The 21,948-nt window shown below is 40.3% G+C and overlaps 2 protein-coding genes across 4 annotated transcripts in view; one reads left to right on the forward strand and one right to left on the reverse strand.

The window, feature by feature from the left end:
• The window catches only part of PAICS (phosphoribosylaminoimidazole carboxylase and phosphoribosylaminoimidazolesuccinocarboxamide synthase), a 57,831-nt gene that overhangs the window by 28,340 nt on the left and 7,543 nt on the right, over nt 1–21,948 (reverse strand). The window contains exons 3-7 of one of the 3 annotated variants that reach the window (XM_060690852.2): nt 20,063–20,539; nt 18,720–18,782; nt 18,515–18,613; nt 10,830–10,904; nt 1,102–1,173 (exon numbers count right to left, since the gene is read on the reverse strand). In XM_060690852.2, the coding sequence (XP_060546835.2) occupies nt 1,102–1,173; nt 10,830–10,904; nt 18,515–18,613; nt 18,720–18,782; nt 20,063–20,539 (786 nt within the window). The remainder of the gene's footprint in view (nt 1–1,101; nt 1,174–10,829; nt 10,905–18,514; nt 18,614–18,719; nt 18,783–20,062; nt 20,540–21,948) is intronic. The other 2 variants (XM_060690853.2, XM_060690854.2) reach the window with 2 other exon arrangements.
• The window catches only part of PPAT (phosphoribosyl pyrophosphate amidotransferase), a 66,571-nt gene that overhangs the window by 14,026 nt on the left and 30,597 nt on the right, over nt 1–21,948 (forward strand). The gene's annotated exons all lie outside the window — the stretch shown is intronic.

Here is a 21,948-nt window from a genome sequence, read left to right on the forward strand (position 1 = left end):
CCTTCTGGCAGCTCTTTTCATGCGTGCATTAGAACAGGTTCCTCCTGTTCCTCTGCCTCACTCCTATCAGCCTCTGTAGGCTCCGGAGTCCACACCTCACTCCCCGAAGGCCCTGGCCCCATCTCTGCCTCTGACGCAGAGCCCTCATCCGGGCCTTCCCCAGCCTCCAGGACTGGCCCATGTTCTTCCTCAGCCTCATCACTGTCGGACTCCGCTGCCAGCTCCGCCGGCTGCTGGTGGACCACAATGCTTGGATAAGAAGCGAAACGTCTTCAAAGAAAAACCAGAAAGTCCGGTTGCCTCGTGAAAAAGCACCTTTGGGAGAGAACCATGACTTGGATGACTGAGAATCTCCATTGACATGTACCAATGATGGTTTCCAAGTCATCTTCAAAAGACAGGTCTGTATACTGTAGAACCGTGATGGTGGACCTATGGCACGTGTGCCACAGAGAGCACGCGTGCCAGAGGTGGCACACAAAGCCCTCTCTCTGGACACGCGCGCCGTCACCAGCTGCTGTTCTGGTTTTCAGCGCACACATGCACGTGGGTCAGCTGGTTTTCGTGGGCACCAGAGCGCCAGAAAGTGGCCAAAGTCGGGCCATTTTTCAGGCTGTTTTTTGGGCCGTTTTCAGGCCATTTTGGGGCCATTTTTGAGCCTGGAAAATGGCCCTGAAAATGGCCAAAAAACAGCCTGAAAATGGCCAAAAAACAGCCTGAAAATGGCCCCAAAACAGCCTGAAAATGGCCAAAAAACAGGCATGCGTGCACCAGTTGGTCTTCGGGTTTCCCGTTCTCCAGAGCACGCACATGCACATGTGTTCCGGTTTGGGCACTCGGTGCCAAAAATGTTTGCCATCACTGCTGTAGAACATGTCACGTGTCACAGTTAGAATATGATGTAATAAGAGCATGAATCCCTATTACCTCCTAGCTGTGGCTTTCATTTGCCATTCAAGCAGGAGCTCTAAGTCTCAGAGGACCATCAAATACTAAATCTCCTCCTGCAGAGATTTAGGCAGCCCCATCTAGAGCCAGAGTTCATCAAATATTTTTCTATATTTTCTCCCATTGTTGACCAGAAGCAAAGAAAAAGCTTACCTGTCCCAGGTGCCTGTTTATACACTGAGAATCCAGATGTATCCTCTGAGATTGTGCTGACTGAATCATCATCTGTCAAAATAACCCAGTTGTTCATTATGATGTTACATGTCTTATATATTTACCTCTAATTAAATTTACTAAAGCAATATAGAAAACTGCTCCTCCCATTGCTATGTTCTTTAATGCTGCACCTTCATATGAGGTGTTTCTTGGCATGTAAACTTCAACTGCCTTGGGCCTTTGTAATTTGGTGGTAATAATAACCCTAATAAATTAATATTTATCCTGAGAGAGTTGAGAAGAGTCTGCCTGTTATAAGATTGCTCTGCCTGTTTCAAGAATTGACCAAAATAGAAGATCCAAGCAAATATATGTTATACTAAGCTTTAGTTATGCTTACACCTATACCCTTTTCTCCAATTTTTATAGCATTGATAAATAGTAAATTCTTAAAAGGCTTGATTGCATTGGGCAGCTTAGATGAATTATTGCATCCTCACATTTTCATACCTAAAATCAGGGGTGCTATTCAGCAGGTTCTGACAGGTTCTGTAGAAGCAGTAGCAAAAATTTTGAGCAGTTCGGAGAACCGGCAAATACCACCTCTGGCTGGCCCCAGAGTGGGGTGGGAATGGGGATTTTGCAGTATCCTTCCCCCAGGAGTCGGGACGGAATGGGAATTTTGCAGTATCCTTCCCCTGCCACACCCACAGAACCGGTAGTAAAAAAAATTGAATTCCACCACTGCCTAAAATGTCACAAATTCGCCAAATAAAGTTATAACCTTAAATTGGGAGAAACAGCAAGCCTCACTCTGAATACTGGTATATTATTAAAAAAAGACTGATAGTATGACTATAGTCCATTGATGGTGAACCTTTTCGGCACTGAGTGCTGAAAAGGAAGCACTTCATGTGCGCGGGTTCGTCTGGGCCGAGACCAGGAATAGGAGTTGCCCAGGGCATGCGCGTGCCGGAGAATGTACTCGTGCTTTCTTCAGGTTTCTTCTTCTTTACTGCCAGCAAGTCTTCAGGTTACTGCCACGCATGCGCACATGCTGATCAGCTAACCAGCACACATGCTCACGCCAGAAAATGGAAGACAAGCACAAAGGCCAGCTGATAGTTGCGTGCGCATGCATGCCATAAACCCGGAAAAGGAACAGGCACCGCCACGCGTGCCAGGTGACATGGCTCCACGTGCCACTTTGGGCATGTGTGCCATAGGTTCGCTATCATGGCTATAGTCCATAACACTAGAGGAATCTACTATTCCTTCTCTGGAAAGCAAAATTAACTTCCCTCACAATAGTTAGTGAGGTTTATTATTTTGTAATAAATACAAAATAGTTGTTTACTGTTTTCCTGAACTTGGTATCTTCTTTTAGTTCTGCTGACTGGGAATTCTGGGGTTTGCAGATCCAACACAGCTGAAAGGTTCCACATTGTGAAAACTATTCCATTTTATGGTTTAACATATTTTCATTTATTCCTCCTGTTGTTATAGTTTCTAATCCAGGATGCATCCAAAGTCATTTATATGTTGTGTTCCTGTGATATATACTTGGAAGTCTGCTTAGTTAAGTATAGGAAGATTTGCAGTTCTGATTTTCTTGTCTCTTCAGGCATTCTAAATGAGTAAATGTTCCACAAGTTTACTTACTAATTGCTAATTAGAAAGCAGTTTGGTAAAGTACGCTGCTACTGAAAAGGCAGTAGAATAGTTTTGTATTAACATTCAGAGAGGTTGGAGCAGAAGTGGGCAACAATGGCCCCTTACGATTTATGGACTTCAACTCCCAGAATTCCTGAGCTCAGGAATTCTGGGAGTTGAAGTCCACAGGACATAAAATGGCCATACTTGTACACGCCTGGGTTGGAGGGATGGGTTGTCTAGGGCAGGGGTCCCCAACCCCCGGGCCACGGTCCGGCACTGGGCTGCGCAAGCGAGTGAAGCCCCATCTGAGCATGTGCAAGATCCAGGCAGTGCGCAAAACCATGTTCCCCTGTCCATGGAAAAACCACCCTCCATGGAACCAAATGGGGGGGGGACACTGGTCTAGGGGACCCATAGTGGCTTGAGCCACAGTGGTTAGAGTGCAGGCTACTTCTGCTGACTGCAATTTGGCAGTTCAAATCTCACCAGGCTTAAGGTTGCCTCCATCCTTCCAAGGTGGGTACAATGAGGACCCAAATTGTTGGGGGCAATATGCTGACTCTGTAAACTGCTTAGAGAGGGCTGTAAAGCGGTATATAAATCTAAGTGCTATTGCCATTGCTATTGTGGACCACTGAACTGCCTAACCATGTTCTTACCTTAAGGCCAGGGCTCCACATTTGCAGGTTCTCAGATCACATACTGACATCAAGAGACTTGGGACCTATTGAAGTTTCAAATCCTTCCTCTACACTTTCAGGGCCTGTCCATGTGTAAAACGTTGTCTTAAATCAGTGGCCTTCAATTGTTTTAACCAGGGACAGGTTTATATTTTCCATATGAAACTCTGTAGGAAGGATTGTAACTGGAAAAGGTGGTTTAATGGAAATAGTTAAACAGCCCTCTCTCTTTCTCTGTCTCTACACACACAAACCCTGTTCTTCTGTTTTATAATTGAAATATATTGAGGCTGCTGTTTATTTTTTTAAAAGGACAGAATGGCTGAAGTTTCATTTGAGGAATGAAATGTATAAGTTGGTGAGGATAAAAATTGCTTTTCAATTTGACACTTCTGGCCAATTAAATTGGTGAAAACTTGTGCTGCTGTTCAAATGGCTTTTAAATAAGGCCTTGGAAGCCCTTTGTTTGAAACTGCTACTAGTCAAAAGTAGCTGAAGGGGGAGAAAAAAAACTGCATTTGGGGAAATCAAAGCAAACTCATTTTTTTGTCTACAGCTGAATTCAGACGGATTGCATAATACTTTATTTTTATAACTTTCTAATTTTGAAAGGATTTTGGACACAAAAAGAAGAAAATAGCAACTGGAGAATAACAACTGGGGCAAATTGATCGGTAATTTAAAGGCCATTTAAAGTTACCACAGATTTCAAAAAAGCTACTTACAACCCTTCCATAAAGTTACAGCTATTGTCTCCCCAATCACATGATTGCATTCTGGGATCTTGGTAACCAGCTTGCATTTGCAACCACTTGCAGTGTCTTATAGTCACATGACTACAATTTGAGTATTTTGCCAGTTTCCAGCAAAAAAACAGCCTATTGGATATGCTGGACTCATTTAATAACCATGTGATTTGCTTAACCACTGCTGTAACTCACTGAGGGGCGATCATAAATATGGACATATAATCTCATCTGGTCATTTGGTGTCTTGATTTGCAACTGAAATGGCTTTCGTTCGATAGTCTGGCTTCTATTGCGATTGTAAGTTGAGAACTATCTGCAGATTGTAAATATGTGGAGTAAGTGGAAACACTATTTTATAGAGCCAGATCAGACAAAAGAAAAATCAGTTAACATCCTGTTTCCGCAACTGGCAACATGATATGCAGGAAAGGCAGACACTTTCTAAGGTTATGTCCCCAGATCTGCTGTTGATGTTTATCTCACACTAACTACAATTCTTAAATACAAGTTGAGAGTCATTGTCAAGGGCATCCAACAAAACTTATTTATTTCAGCTGGTGGGGAGTGTTTATTATAGTGTTATATTTGCAAATTTAGTAAATTTGCAAGCGGTCAGCACCTGGAAATAATTTACCTGTTTTTATATATGCTATCCAATACCCCCCCTTTTTTTTTCAAATAAACAATTCTGTTTTTTATTTATTTGATATTGTACATTTAATTCTTTTCTCCAAAATCATCCACAGAACAGGATACTGAGGTCCATGGAATTGTCAATAAAACGAAGGTTGTAATGAGAATTATAAGCAGTTAGTATGTTTTAGAAACTGATCTTGTGGAAGTAAATTCCATTGTTGGCGATGGAAGGCAAGGAATGCAAGTTGGCTGTGGAAGAAATGGGAGTTGTGCCAACAAGTGGAAATGTCTTAGCAACAGTAAATTTATCTTGGCAGTTTCTCTAGTATCTAGCAACTAGGCTGAGGCCTGCAGTTTCAAATAGATCATGTAGAGGCTTGAAGGCTGATACTTGATTTGGCTTCCCCCCCCCCCCGCCCCCAGACTATATTGATACTGTAGTTGAAAACTCAAGGGCAATGTGCGTCTGAGCCTCAGAGCTAGAAAATGCCCATGGGAAAAAAATATCACTTGTCTTTGGAAGACACAATTCTCTTGTTCTTTCTTGACAGTGGCTTAACTTTCCTTGCTATCATTCCTTTTCCATGCAAAATTTCCAAATGTTGCCAAATTGCAAACATTACAGCTTGGAACAAACTATTCCAAGTTGCACAACACTTATGTAAACAGCCTTCCACATTGCATAATTGATTTCAGATGTTTTTGACCTGGGATACACCACTTAATATTGTTCTTTTATAACACATCAGATCTCCTTGAATAATACGAAGCCTGGTGGTTGTGTCAGTGCTTGATGTAGTCATGGTATAGATAGGAGCAGTGGTGGGTTGCCCCCGGTTCAGACCGGTTCGCAAGAACCGGTAGTAAAACCGGCGGGAGACTCTGCCCACCGATCCCAACGTCATCAGGAAGCTTCTGCGCATGCGTAGAAACGCAAGCAGCCCAGTTGTGAACCGGGAGTAAAGGTAAGTACAATCCACCCCTGGATAGGAGGATCAGTTTAGGATATCATTCTATGTGGCCAATGTTTCCTTCTGCCTAGAGCAGGGGTGTAACTCTCGCAGCATCCCGTTGTCACATGACATATCGCAACTTTCCCCCCTTTGCTAAAACAGGGTGGGCGTGACCAGTGCATGACACATCTGGCCCACGGGCTGCAAGTTTTGACACCCCTGGCCTAGAGAGAGAGGGGAGGGCTAACCTAGGACTCTCCAAAGATTGCTAAACCACTCACTGCCAGTATGGCTACGAATGCTGGGCAGTGAACTTCCAATAAAAGAGTCTTTTGTTATCCACCTTTAATTCTAGATGTCACTTTCAGCTGTTGTGGACCACTAAATAAATAATTTCCCCTTCCCAAGCCGCAGCTTGTGAAGAATTGTAGCACGCACATATTAGAGCTTTCAGAATTTTAGAATAAACATTTCGTTGAGATGTCAGACAGTGTGCGGTGTGAAGACATGATTACCTAAGTAGACATCAGCAGGGGATTACGTTGTTGTCATTTTTCTGAATGGTTAGCCATATGGCTGCTTAAATTATCACTTGTGCCATTCAGTGTACTATTTTTCAGATCAACAGATCAATGTTTCTCGTTCATCCAGCTAACTATCATTGACTACAAAGAGGTGGGTGGAGGCTTAGGTGTTAAACAGGGTCTAGCCAGTGAACATGAAAAGACTCCAGCAGGCCAACTGATACATCTCTGCAGACTCCAGGGCCACACCGAATCAGATTCAGGTGCATTAATGCATAAACCAGTCAATTGGGTTTGTGAATTCAGGTGAGCTGTTTATCTATCCAGGCTTGAAGATTAATGGAGTTTAAAACTAGCATACAGTATGCTGTAGGTCTGTGATGGCGAACCTATGGCATGCGTGCCACAGGAAGTACCGGAAGTCCGGAAACAGGCTGTTTCCTGCCTCCGGAGGGCCGGGGGAGGCCATTTTCGCCCTCCTGGAGGCTCTAGGAAAGCCTCTGGAGCCTGTGGCGGTAAAAAATGGGCCTACCAGAAGTCTGAAACGTTTCCTGCCTCCGGAGAGTTCAGGGAGGCTTGCTAGGCCCAAAACGGATCGTGGGGGGGTGCACACATGCGGGGGGGGTCGTGCACGCCTGTGCTGGGGCGGGGCATGCATGGGGGCATTTCATTATGGGTGTGGGCACGCACGTGTGCAATATCGCGTATGTGCATTCATTTTTGGCACCCGAAGAAAAAATGGTTAGCCATCACTGCTTTAGGTAGAAAGTGCTTTGCGAACCCCTCTTGGGTCAGCATTTTACTTCCAGATATTTTATTTTATTTTATTTTTAAAGGGGAAACAGTAATAAGTTAAAAAATCAAACTAAAGTTCTGATGTGATCTCCTCCTGACCTCCTTCATCCCTTGCCAATGATGCAACTTAAATGTTCCAAAGGGCGCAGTGGACTCCGTCAGAAGAGGAATAGTCCGGTCCCTGGCATTTCTCATTCTTGTGTAATGCGTATTAAATTTTTGCTACATGCTCGATCCTATTCTTTTTCCATGATGAAATTTGAGATAAGAGTTCTCAAGTGCTTTCACCCTACTTTGGGTTACAGTTCTTTCGATATCAGCAATGCTGTGACATAGGCTTTTATGCCAGAATTTTGACTCTGAATCAGCGACATTATTATAGAGGTAGTCCTCAATTTAACAACAGTTCACATAGTGACCATTCAAAGTTACAACAGCACTGAAAAAAGCCAACTTATGACCATTTTTCACACTTTCGACCATTGCAGCCATAGTCCCCATAGTCATATGATTAAAATTCAAGGTATTAGTTATCACCTTTAAAGCGCTCCATGGCTTAGGACCTGGGTACCTACGAGACCGTCTTTTGCCACCAATAGCCTCCCACCGACCAGTTCGTTCTCACAGGGAGGGACTACTCAGGGTACCGTCAGTCAAATTATGGCGATTGGTGACTCCCAGGGGGAGGGCCTTCTCTGTGAGGGCTCCAACCCTTTGGAATGAACTGCCCCCGGAGATATGAAATATCCCTGATCTCCGTGCTTTCCGCCGTGCCCTCAAAACCTTGATGTTCCAACAAGCAGGGCTAAACATATGAACATGTGAATGTTTTTAAAATGTTATCTAATTTTAGGTTCTATTTAATTGGGCCAAACTATGTTATAATAATAATTTTAATTAGCAATTTTATGATGTTTGTGTATCTATATTTTTCTTGACTGTACACCGCCTTGAGTCCTACGGGAGAAAGGCGGTATAGAAATATAATTAATAAATAAATAAATAAATAAATAAATAAATAAATAAATAAATAAATTTCATATGCTTGGCAAGTGACTCATATTTATGATGAGTGCAGTGTCTGCGGATCATGTCCTTTTGAGACCTCCTGATGAGCAAAATCAGTGGGGAAGCCAGATTCACTTAACAGCTGCATTGCTAACTGAACAACTGCTAAATTGTTCACTTAACAACTGTGGCCAGAAAGCTTGTCAAATGGGACAAAACTCAATAAATGTCTCACTTAACAACATAAATGTTGGGCTCAGTTGTGGTCGTAATTCGAGGACTACCTGTATTAGACAAAGAGGCAGTTCCCAATTCAAACTTTTTTTTGAAGGATAAAAACTATTCATGTAAGATAACTCTTCAGATCCATGGGCTTTATCCAGCATTGCTCTAATAAGGAAGATATAATAGGCTTGGCCTAAAATTGTTGGTATTTCAGTAATTTTTCCACTTTCTTGTTCCCTTTTTTTCCTGAAATGCTTCTTAAGCTCTTTTCAAGCAAACAGAATGTGTTAAATTGCTTTTTTATGCAATTAGTCAGTTTTCAGATAAATTTTATATTCCACGAATAATACCGCCATTTTACAGAAAGAGATTCAATTGCAACATTAACGTGATACTTTACTATTCGTGGTATCTTGTATCAGAATATTTCATTCCATCCATGTGATCTGATGGTGATAATAATAATAACCTTTATTGTCACCGCACAACATACGTCCAAAAAAATTGGTGGAACTCCCTCAGTGCACCCCCCAACACAATACAACTCACAGTGGAAACAGAAAATCCCTAACCCAATAAATCATATTAACAAATACCCATATCTTTGATCTTTCACGGACTCTCTGCTCTGTATTCCATCTACGGAAGCAAATCTACCTACTCTTTATAGAGCTTTTTGTCATACTTAATATGAATTATTTGGAGTGCTTAGATTCTTGTCCCTAAAAAGTGGACCCGTTTATAAATGCTGAGATTATGATTTTTCTGCAATGATAATTGCTTGGTGTATGGAGACATGAAAAGGCTTTTCTTCCATGCTTCCATTCTTCCCTTTTCTTCCATGCTTCCCAAGTTTAGAAGCGTTTGCTTTTGATTAACCATCATTTGCTGTTATTCAGCACTTGTAAAGCTGATTAATGTGTCTTATGACTTGTTTCATATACACTTTGGAATCAGAAGCTTCCACGGTTTTTTCCACCAAAGAAAGGAAGGAAAGGAGAGAGAGAGAGAAATGTGCAAGTATGGAAAATGGTTAAGCTTAATGCATTCAGTCTCTGTTACATCAAAGAGCTTCATTAGCTAAAAAATAAATAAATCCCATCAATCCCCCATGACAAGTGATTGTGACTCTCATTTTGTACATGTGGAGGACTAAGGTAAAGGACATTAATTCACTCAAGGATTTTTAATCAACAGGGCTGCTGAAATACTGTGTAGGTTAATACTGGTGTCTAAAACCATTGCGATGAAAAGATCATACAAACAGAGATGGGTTTAACATAATTTTACAACCGCTTCGCTGTAAACTGAAAATGTGAGCGTGTGTGCGCGCCTTCTGCACATGTGTGTGGCCTTCCATGCATGTGTGCGCCTTAGAAAACATGGCTAAATAGGATGGCATAGCACCAGGCCAGCTGAATACCACCAATGCCTACAAACCATTACATGAAGCCCCGAGTCTGGAAATAGGGTCCTTTTTGCATTTCCTTCCCTCTAAGATAGGAGTCTCCAAACTTGGCAAGTATAAGACCTCTGGACTTCAACTCCCAGAATTCCCCAGCCAGCATGGTTAGCTGAAGAATTCTGGGAGTTGAAGTCCACAAGTCTTAAACTTGCCAAGTTTGGAAAACCCTGTTCTAAGCTAAACCCCTTTCTCAATGGCCTTTAGAGGAGATTCCTCACTAGACTCATGTGCAGATCGAGCAAAACAAGGGATGGATTAGAATAAAGGAATATGATGCCAGGATCAAATGGAATTTAAAACTAACAGACTTTTCTAGATTGCATTGATTTGCCATTCTTTCTGAATTTGGCCAATAAAATTAAGGGGGAAAAATAATGCTATTCTCCAGGAGAAAAATACAGCCTTTCGTGTTCTTTCAGTTTTCTCCAGACCACGGGTTTAAAAAGCAAAAGAGACTTTAAGCACAGGTAATGAAAACCCATATTGCTTGCATTGAATTAGCACATAATTCTCTGCTTATATTTCACCCATGCTTTATCTGGGTGAAGCTTACACCAAACAAGAGTGTTTAAAATGAAGATAAAGGCGTCAGATATGGCCAGTGTTCATGTTAGCAAAGCCTTCATTTCTCATGGAAAATGGCTTTTCAAATTATCTGTTATCATGACTGCAGTTGCCACAAAGGATAACATCTTGAAATATTGGTATTGAAATTTAGAGGAATCTCTGAATTCTCTTATAAGTTTAGATAATAATCTCAACCATAATTTTTTGTGCAATATATACCTGTCACTAGTGCTATGTCTTAAAAAGCTTATCCTCCCCCAAAGCTTTAAATTTATGAAGCTCATATATTGTCAATTAAGATGTGTCTCTAGGCTACAATTAAATTTCCATAGTTTTTGTTTGAAATTAATTTTGACTATTCCAAGATTTTAGCGAAAGAACAGACACAGAGGTAAACAAAGAATATTTTTTAAAATATTTTCTTTTAAAAAATTGTTATATACACGTACCCTCATTGATTGACTTACCTATGTCAATTGGTTCTTGCTTTATGTGTGAGAACTCTGGAATCATATTGATGGAATTGTTGTCTTCCTGAATTACTGTAAAAATTTAAAGTAATTTTTTAGAAAACGTAATTGACATATGACTGAATTTCATGTTTAATACACATATTTCAATTTAAAAAGTTAGTTTGGAGCTAAAATATTCTCTAGTATTTTCCTGTGATTGTTCTAAACAATTGTATTCAAAGATTTTTATTATAAACGAATGGAATGGAATAGCTTTATTGGCCAAGTATGATTGGACACACAAGTAATTTGTCTCTGGGGCATAAATTCTCATGTGCATACAAACAACAAAGTGATAAATCATGTTTATAGTCCCCATAAAAATACATTAATCCTAAATCATAGAATACAACACTTAGTGATAGTTATAGGATATTAATAAGCAATCAACATAAATCATACTAGCATACTAAATAAAACAATATAGATCATAAGATACAAGCAACAAAGCTATAGTCATAAGAAGATAAGGAGATAGGTAATAGGAAAGATGAGAAGAATAATAGTAATATAACCTTACTAGATAGTTTGACAATGTTGTGGGAATGAGTTGTTTATATTTATATGCTGAATGCTATATTCTGTAGTGAAGAATAATAGGCAGCATTAAGATGCTATACCAAAATGGGAAGCAGAGTTAGCAGGTTTGAGACTTCCAAGATTTCTTTCTACGGGATTAACCCTACTGTTATCCATGCAATTTACATTTTACAAATAAAACTCTCCTAAATTGATACCATCTGTTATTTTAGACTGCAAGATAACAATTATTTGTGCATTTGAAGAATGGACAAATAGATCCAGGAAACAATATGAAATACTTTGCCTGTTTTTCCACATCAAAACTAAATGGTTCAGGTGTGACTTCTTAATGCCTATTTTACTTTTTTGTAGACACTGTGGTGGCGCAGTGGTTAGAGTGCAGTACTGCAGGCTAATTCTGATCACTGGCTGCCTGCAGTTTGGCAGTTCAAATCCACCAGGCTCAAAGTTGACTCAGCCTTCCATCCTTCCGAGGTCGGTAAAATGAGGGCCCAGATTGTTGGGGGCAATAGGCCGACTCTGTAAACCGCTTAGAGAGGGCTGTAAAAGCACTATGAAGCGGTATATAAGTCTAAGTGCTATTGCTACTGCGGGTAAGCATGGTGTGTCACATGATTAATAAGGTAAAAACATTTCTGAGGTGTATAAGATTCCTGTTAACAATATTTACATATGCACCTGATCATCTTGTCAATAATATAGAAATGGTCTGTCGTTGTTTTCTTCTGAGATTTTTTTATCCTTTCCAGTCTATATCCTTGATAGTTACCCATTTCTGTGCTAGCCAGATTGACTGTCTTTAGGTTTTTTTTTAAGTTCAAGATCACTTAGATGCTGCCACAATTATGAATCCCATATTGCTAAAAAGCACATAAAGTCTTGCTTGTTTCCCACATTCCATTTCTGTCCTTTAAATATGTAGGAAATATGCATAATTAGATTTAACAGTCTGGTGTATTGGCTGAAGAAATTTTATCAGAGGATGTGGAAAATGTTGCTTTCTGAAACGGGTAGTCCTTGACTTAGAACCACAGTTGGGACTTGAATCTCGGTCATTGAGTGAAGTGTCTCTTAAATGAGACATCCACATCTACATGACTGCTTTGCTCAGTGACCTCAATCCCAGCATTGCCAGTTGTGGTTGTTAAGCAATTTTACAGGACATTAAGTAGAGCGAAGGCAGGGGAAGCTCAGTGCAGGCTATATGGCCCATTGGCATGTGGACACCGGCCATGCCTGGGTGGCCAGGGTCTGCCCCTCACCCAACAACCCCTGGGGGAGGGAGCAGCCTGTGGGGAGCTGAACTCCTTCAGCAGGCAGCTCTTTCACCCAGACACGAGAGGGACTCCTCCCAGCAGGCGGTAAGCAGTTTGCAACTTTCCCTGCCCATTTTGCCATTGACTTTCTGGGTTTGCCAGCAGAAAAGATTGCAAATGGTGCTCTCCCGATCCTCAGGGAGCTCAGCAACAATCCTAAATGCAAACAGGTTGCCGAGCACCCAGATCACATCACTTGGGTAGGGAGCACATGTGCAACATTTGAAAGTACTTTACAAACTATACATGGTGGCTTGCGGGACACAGTGGCTCAGTAGCTAAGAAGCTGAGATTGTCGATCGAAAGGTTGGCAGTTCAGCTGTTCGAATCCCTAGTAATGGGGTAAGCTTCCATTACTTGTCCCAGCTTCTGCCAACCTAGCAATTCAAAAGCACATAAAAAATGCAAGTAGAAAAAATAGGGACCACCTTTGGTGGGAAGGTAACAGCGTTCCGTGCGCCTTTAGTGTTTAGTCATGCTGGCCACATGACCACAGAGATGTCTTCGGACAGCGCTGGCTCTTCGGCTTTGAAATGGAGATGAGCACTGCCCCCTAGAGTCGGGAACGACTAGCACATATGTGCAAGGGGAACCTTTACCTTTACCAACCATAAAACATCCTTTCTGAGGCTGTTATTTTGAACCACCAGCAAATGGTTGTAAGTTGAGGGCAACCTGCATTGTGCGATATTCGTATGCATATTAAAATGTGCCCACACAATAGGATTGGTTTACGGATTCGTACCCTGACATTTATTTTGAGGTTACTAACTCAAGCAAGTTTGCAGGCATTAACATAAAGAACAGTGAATGCATTGTTCCTCTTATCTCCCATAACCACATTTGGGTTTTGTTTTGTTTTTTTGTCATTATGATGGCATTAAGAATTCTCTTAAGAACTGAAGTCAAGGAAGTGAAGGGTCTCCCTTTTTTCTGCAAAATAATGTAATTATTCATTTTACTTTGCACACTACTGGGTTTTATCCCAACAAAGGGGGGAGGAGGTCTGACCTTTAATATAATTGGTTTCTTGCTGTTTGGCAATGTGGATCCTTGTGATAGATAATACAATCAATTACAGAAGAATCCAATACAGATCCAACCAAAGGGTAAAAGTCCAAGTTTGTGCTGGGGGGTCAGTGACTTTGTTATCTGACTGCAACTGCGTTCTAAGCTGTTGGATAATTGGCAAATATTAAGCAAGAAAATCTAATGGTAACATTCCAGTCTACATTCAATATTGGTTTATTGATTTTTATTCATGCTGATTTTCATATCTGTTTAAAAGGCATCCCTTAGGTTATTTTCTTATCTTAGGAAAGTAATACTGATTGTGTACTGTACATGCTTTTTCAGCTTTTGAAATTTTAGCCCTTGTTTGCTGTTATCGATTAAATGACCATTCAGACAGAACAAACCATAAAGCTCATGCTTTGACAGGGGGGGGGAGGGGAGTGTTGGAGGAATAAGTTCTAGAGAATTCTCTGTAATAATTTGGCGCCCTCTACTGGCCAAGCTATGGTAATAGCATGTGGTGGTAGCAGGGTGGATTTGATTTAAATTGAGTTGATTTAAATCACAATTTAAATCATGATTTATTTATTTTTTTAATTTGATTTATATGCCGCCCTTCTCCGGAGACTCAGGGCGGCTTACAATGCGTTAAGCAATAGCCTTCATCCTTTTTGTATATTTATACAAAGTCAGCTTATTGCCCCCACAAACTGGGTCCTCAATTTACCTACCTTAGAAAGGATGGAAGGCTGAGTCAACCTTGAGCCTTGGCGAGATTCGAACCTGCAGTAATTGCAGGCAGCTGGTCTTAATAACCAGCTTAATAACAGGATGCCTTAGACCACTGTACTACCAAGGCTCTTTAAATCACTAGTAAAAAGGCTTGATTTAAATCAACTCGATTTAAATCATAATTTTTAAAGAACAACTATCATCTCTGCTACTCCTCTGACCCACTGTTGACTCACCGATAGTCCCAGTGTTGCAGAATATACAGCCTCATGCTACATAACTAAGCTCCATTTCATGCTGAATAAACTAAATTATTTCTGTATCTTAAATAGAAAACTATCTTACGATAGATTTTTACCCCCAAAGTTTTTTATTAAAATAAATTCAATAAAAATTTTAAAAAATCTGATTTGACCTTTGACATGCGTGCCAGAGGTGGCACGCAGCGCTCTCTCTGTGGGCACGTGTGACATTGCCAGAGCTCTATTTCGGGCCTCTGCCGTGAGTGGGCGCGGACGCATGTGTGGGGCTTGCAGTTTGGGCGCGTACACACACTTTGGGCACTCAGTGGCTAAAAGGTTTGCCATCACTGATACAGGATTTTCTTAATTTTGAAATATTACTTTGGTTTTCAATAGAGTGAGAAAGCCTCTTAACCCAGGGGTGTCAAACTCATGGCGGCATCACGTGACATATCGGGACTTTTCCCCCCCTTTGCTAAACCAGGCATGGGCGTGTCCAGCACGGGCCGGAAGTTTGACAGCCCTGTTGTAACCAATGGATTCATATATGAATTAATGTCTTAGTAATGACTTAGTAATGTCTAAAATTCATCATATCAAAGTGGAAAAAGGAATATAAGTAGTCCTCGACATATGGCCATAGTTGAGACCACAATTTTGGTCGTAAGTTATGATGGTCACAAAGCAAGCAACCGCACCTAATTTTACCATCTTTTTTACATTAAATGAGCTTCACAATTATTAAGCAAATCTATTCTTTAGGAAGCATTTCCAGCAAAAACATAAATTACGGTGACATGACCACAAGGTGCTGCAAACAGTCTTGAAATCAACAAACTTGAAATCCAGGTCATATGTCCCATTTTCATGGTCTGTTGGAATTTTGGTTATTAGGCAACCGGTCAAAAGTCAAGGACTATCTGTATTAGGCTAATGTGAGCATTACCTATATTCCAACATCTCCCTCCTTCCTCTCTTATTTAGGTTTTGGGAGTGAAGGTGGCTTCACTTTATGATATTTTATTTATTACATAATAAAATAGATGCATCTCCATGTTGAGCAGAATAAACTAGGCACTAAAATTGGAGTATGGTTGACAGGTTCAATGAATGATTGTTGTAAAACTGTTGATTATCAGTTCATGCACAAGAAAAAAAACTGCCAGTTTTTTTTAACACCAGACCTCAGCAAAATTGTAAAATGAGTTTCTGTCACAGACAGAGAAGAATTTTCGCAAGCATTTGTCACTTGATATCATTTGTCAAGGTCTTTATCCATTACCACTATGATTATTTGTTGTGAAAGACTTGTACTTTATTTATCAAATTAAACAAGTACACGGAGAGAACCTAGAGATGTAGAAAAGGCGTCAAAGATTACAATGAACTGAAGTTTCCTCAGAAAAAAATTACTATACTGACTACACAATAAAGATGGCAAAATTCTCATTGGTAATGGAGGGAAGGCAGAATTACCTCAGACAGGTTATTCCTCAATTTAAGAGCACAGTTGGGACCAGAATTTTACAACCTTTTTGCCATGGTTGTTAAACAAATCACTGTAGTTCTTAAGTGAATCACATAGTCATTAAGGAATCTGGCTTCCCCATTGACTTTGCATGTTAGAGGCCAGCTGAGAAAGTCACACATGACCTGGTATGTCATTGTAAATACCAGTTGCCAAGCACCCAAATTTTGATTACATGACCATGGTAATGCTGAAGGGATCATAAGTGCCAGGATCGCTTGTAATTTACTTTTTTTTCAGCGTCATAACTTCAAACAGTAGCCAAAATGTGGTAAGTCAAGGATGATCTGTGTCTGTTTTGGCTCAGCCTTTTCTGGTGTGTGGATATCTGTTCCACTAGGTCAGTGATGGCTAACCTTTTTGCCATCGCGTGCCAAAAGCGGGGGAGCATGGGGGGGTCGTGTGCATGTGCCCATACCCATAATTCAGTGTGCCCCATGCATGCGTGCATGACTCCCCCCGCTTTTGGCACACGGTGGGCCCAGTAAGCCCGTTTTTCGCCCTCCCCAGGCTCCAAGAAAGCCTCTAGAGGCCAGAAATGGCCCATTTGCCAATTTCCAGGGGGCCCGGAAGGCCCGAAAATCAGATGCGTGTGCCGGAGCTGAGCTAGGGCAACACTCGCGTGCCCACCGATATGGCTTCGCGTGCCACCTGTGGCATGCGTGCCATAGGTTTGCCATCATGGCACAAGGTGGTTGTGAAGAACAAAATGAAGCCAAGTGGAAGGTTAAGACTGATGGATATGTTCGGAAAAATCTATTTACTATAAGCTGAATATACGTCTCTAGCTTTGGATGATATTGCATCCTATGATACTGAAAACAATTTGATGATAGTCTGGCTGAAACACAGTTCATTACCTTTAATAAATCCTTGAGAACTGGTGAATTGCTAGGTAGATAATGGAGAGCTAGTGCTGCCCCCAATTTCAAAAAGTAATAAAGATCCAGAGAACTACACTAAGCACTTAAGCATCAATTCTTGAAAAGATTCTGGGGCAGATCATTAAACAATGCAATACAATCATTAGAGCCCAGAATGTAATTGTTAAAAGTGGAATTTACTGGGCTAACCTTGCCTTGCTTTTACATCCTTAGTAGACTGGGAAATGCTACAAGGATAATTGATCTTGATTTCAAAGTATGGAGTAAATGACATGCTTGTTGCAAGGAATTGCTGCTGGTTTGAAAGTATTATATTCTGTCTGTTTCTCATCTTCCTCTAATATGTACTTGGATGCCCCAAGATTAGGTCCTGCCGTGATTATAAACTGAATTATCATCCAGCAGCAAGATGCCGCTAAAGAAAACGTAAATGTGGTTTTAAGTTTCGTTAGCAGAAGAGTAGCAGGAGTTAGAATTACATTTAAGATAAATTAACAGACTTTTGGGTAATAATAATACACCTGGACAGTTTCTCACCCCTAAATTCTTGGGTTATTGGATTTACTGGAACTATGACTTTGGACTCTCTCCACATTTAAATTGTATATTTCCTAGTTAATGCATTCATTATAGCTCCTGATTTTCTCATCTTATTGTTTGCTTCATAGTCTTAATCAGAACAGACGCTGAACATAATATGAATCCTTAGGTACTTGAAAGAATGTCACAGAAGAGCAGGACCCGTTTTCTTCCATGTTTCCCCCAAAATAAGATCGGGTCTGATATTAATTTTTGCTCCAAAAGACGCATTATGGCTTGTTTTCTGGTTAGGTCTTATTTTCGGGAAAACGATATAATCCTAATGCACTGAATAATGGATTTACATTTCAGGGAAGTAGATTGCAGTTTAATGTTAGAAAATTATTCCATAATAACATGTAATAGTGATACCCATTGTCATCGGGGCACTTGGTACCATGTCCAAGAATTTTATAACATACATCAGCAAATTGCAGCTTCCTGCAATAACACCAGCGGAACTGCAAAAAATTGTGCTACTTGGAACATCAAACATCTTAAGAAGGTACTTGGTTGATACCTAGGACGCTGGTAGCAACACGTATCAACCATTAGCACCAGTCAATGGTATTTGTGATGCATTTTTGAATGTTCAGTCGACTGAGTTTCATATTTAATGAATAAAGATAATGATGATGATGATGATAATAATAATAATAACAGTAGTAATAATAGCAGTTCTACATCAAATCCAGTTTTCCAGAAAAATACCCTTTTACTGGAAAGCTATATGCTTTTGTTTGGATTTTTGCATGATGCCTTATACACGTAATAATGTACAAAAGGATAAAATGAAATTTACCTGAATCAATGATTTCTTCTTTTATATGTTCCCTCCTAAGTGTGGAATTTGGTTTTCCCAAGTGCCCAGAATTATCTCTCTCTGCTGTGCTGCGTATCACTAAAACAACAAAAAGGAACATTATGTAAATGCTGGAATCATATTGTAGTGTTTGGAATTTTAATAGTTTAGTCAAAAAATTGACCACCAATTTTCTCATAGTCACCTGCATTTGGCATTTTCCTTGTATTAGCGTCTCCAGATGTGTTACTAATAAAGTCCTCTTCACCTGTAATTCAAAGCAATTCTGCATAAAATGTTACGGATTACAGTCTTACAGCTGTAAAATTCTATTTCCTGTCAATGATGCTCAGTCCTTAACCAGCGAAGCCAAACTCAGTCCATCAGCCTTAAATTGTATTTTGCTTGAGTGCTCAAGAAGTCTATACATGCCCTTTAAACAATTCCAGACAGGGAACAAACATAATACATTAATCATATCACCCAGAAATCCATAATATTCTGTGGATTGCATTTATTACAGCGAATATCTTTGCAAATCTTAAGTGACAATGTAATAGAGATAGCTTAGCCTTCTTAGAATCCTATGTAAGTGTCTTCCTAGCAGTGTGGACAGCTCATGTCATCCCTGGGCAGCAAATCAGCAGCTGTGCTGGCTAGAGATGATATGGTCTGCAGGGCATCCAGTTAGGAAATGCTGAATAATACCATGTTTCCTCAAAAATAAGACCGGGTCTTATATTATTTTTTGCTCCAAAAGACGCACTAGGGCTTATTTTCTGGTTAGGTCTTATTTTGGGGGAAATACGTACTAAATGCATCCATCTGGCTGACAATCTTAACTGGGGCTTATTTTGGGGGTAGGGCTTTTATTACGAGCATCCTGAAAAATCATGCTAGGACTTATTTTCCGGTTGGATCTTATTTTTGGGGAAACAGGGTAGCAATAGCACTTAGACTGCTTCGTAGTGCTTTACAGACCTCTCTAAGCAGAATCAATATATTGATCCCCAATGATGTGTGTCCTCATTTTACTGACCTCGGAAGGATGAGTCAGCCTTGAGCCAGTCGGGATCGAACTCCAGGCTGTAGGCAGTCTGCAATACTGCATTCTAACTACTGTGTCACCACAGCTCCTAATTACTCCTAAATACAAGGAGTTGTAACTGTGCTTTCAGAGCCCTACCCCTTTTCACTTGCATCATAGTAAGGGACCATCTTTGATTATAAAGCTGTGGCTTCCATCTTGGTTTGTTTTGTTTTTAAACACCCACAGATATCCCTGGTTTCCTCACTACCTCACTGTATTTTATGGCAGCTATTATTTTCAACCCTTTCAAACACTTGGCTTTATTCACTGAATGTCATCTTAATTAAAGCGCCTGACCAACCGGATCCCATATCAATCTTTCTACATTAATTATTTTTCTAGTTTTCTTTCTCCCCTTTTGATAGTTCGAATTAAGCAGAGTTTGTAACATTTTACTGAAAATCTTTATATGCGAATTTTGCTGCAAAATTGACTTTAAAAGGTAACATAAATTTTACCTCTTAATTTTTTTTCTATTGTGGTCTTTATCCATTCTGTTGGTTTCTCACCATAGCCATTATGGCATCTGCTTGGTTTATCTGCATTGTGTCCCAAAATAGCATCCAATTCTCTGAAAAACTTCATAGTTTTGCTTGTGTTGCCCGAGTGCTGGGCATCTTTAACACTCTTGTATTCGTGCTTTAGATTTTTATATTTCGTTCTGCATTGCTTCCAGTCCCGGTCAATTCCAAATTTTTGTAGTCTAGCAGCAACGTGTTCAAATATCCTTTTGTTTCTGACTGTTCCTTCCAGTTGTTGCTGAATGCTCTTCTCTGACCAGATTCGTATTAGAGCTCTTACTTCATTAACAGTCCAATGCTTTCCTCCTTCGTTTGCTACAGAAGGAATGAAGGGGAGATTTTTGGAAGCATCTAATACTGTGGCTGGATTACCTGCATCAGGTAGGATAGGAGAAAGACACAGATATGTATTACCTGCATTGGGTAGGGTGGGGGTCAGGATCAGGTAGAGATAGTAAGAGAGAGAATGTGTGGTTAACTATTTTTCTTCTCCAGGAACATCTAGGAAAATATCGAAATTAATTCAAGCTGGATAGTACCAGTAAAATATAAAATTGCTTTTATACGTTCTCTTCAGTGGTGGAATTCAATTTTTTTTTTTTACTACTGATTCTGTGGGCGTGGCTTGGTGGGCATGGCAGGGGAATGATACTGCAAAATCTCTATTCCCACCCCACTCCAGGAGAAGGATACTGCAAAATCCCCATTCCTTCCCCACTCCTGGGGGAAGGATATTACAAAATCTCCATCAAATCAAAATCAAAACTAAGTAACAATTTTAATTAGCAATTTTATGATGTTTGTGTGTCTATATTTTTCTTGACTGTACACGGCCTTGAGTCCTACGGGAGAAAGGCAGTATAGAAATATAATAAATAAATAAATAAATAAATAAATTCCCACCCCACTCTGGGGCCAGCCAGAGGTGGTATTTGCCGGTTCTCTGAACTGCTCAAAATTTCCGCTACCAGTTTTCCAGAACCTGTCAGAATCTGGTGAATAGCACCCCTGGTTCTCTTGGAAAGTTATTATGTCAGGCAACAATTTGGGGGGAGGGAGGGGAGAAATCTGAAAGAGAATCCATAATATTGAGATCTGATTATCACTATTGCATTAATTCTTCTGGATGATTCATGGGTCAGAATTGTATATTAGACTGGCCAATCCACAGAAAACACTGTTTTAAGCCTCTCAGCCTTTATTTGCTTTTCTCCAAAGCCATACAGCATAATTCAATGGAAAATGGCAAAAGTTTGGCTGGGCATTTTTTTCTGGAAATTTAAAATTATAACAGCAACCAAAATAGTTGTGTTCAGTCTCTGTTAAGTTTGGGGATTCTATTTTTTTTAAAATCAACCTAAAACCCAACAGGAAACAAGCTTGCTGTAGTGGTTAAGGCATCCCAACTAAAAATTGGGAGACCATAAATTCTAGTCCCAGCTTGGGCACAAAGCCAGCTGGGTGACAGTGTCACTTTCAGCCCAAAAAAGGATATAATACAAAACCACTTCTGAAAAACCTCGCCAAAAAACTGCAGGGATTTCTCCTGGCAGTCTCTGAAAAATCAGACACTATTGAATGAAAGGGGGAAAAAACTCTCTATCCAAAAAGGAGGGGGGGGAACTTGCTCCCTTTTGTGATGTCATTGCAATGGCTTTTCTAGGCCATTATTTATTGTAATACCATTAAAATGTATAATTAATTAGTGTCTAAAATCCTCCCCTGTTTGCCACTGGTTCGCTGCCCACACTTCGCACGGAAAAAGGAGGCTTGGGAAGGTAAGTAGAATAGAGATGGGGGGAAACAACTGTGCCGCATGATTT

Source organism: Pantherophis guttatus, chromosome 8, assembly GCF_059756535.1.
Source record: "Pantherophis guttatus breed Tessera chromosome 8, ASM5975653v1, whole genome shotgun sequence".
Classification (NCBI taxonomy): Eukaryota; Metazoa; Chordata; class Lepidosauria; order Squamata; family Colubridae; genus Pantherophis; species Pantherophis guttatus.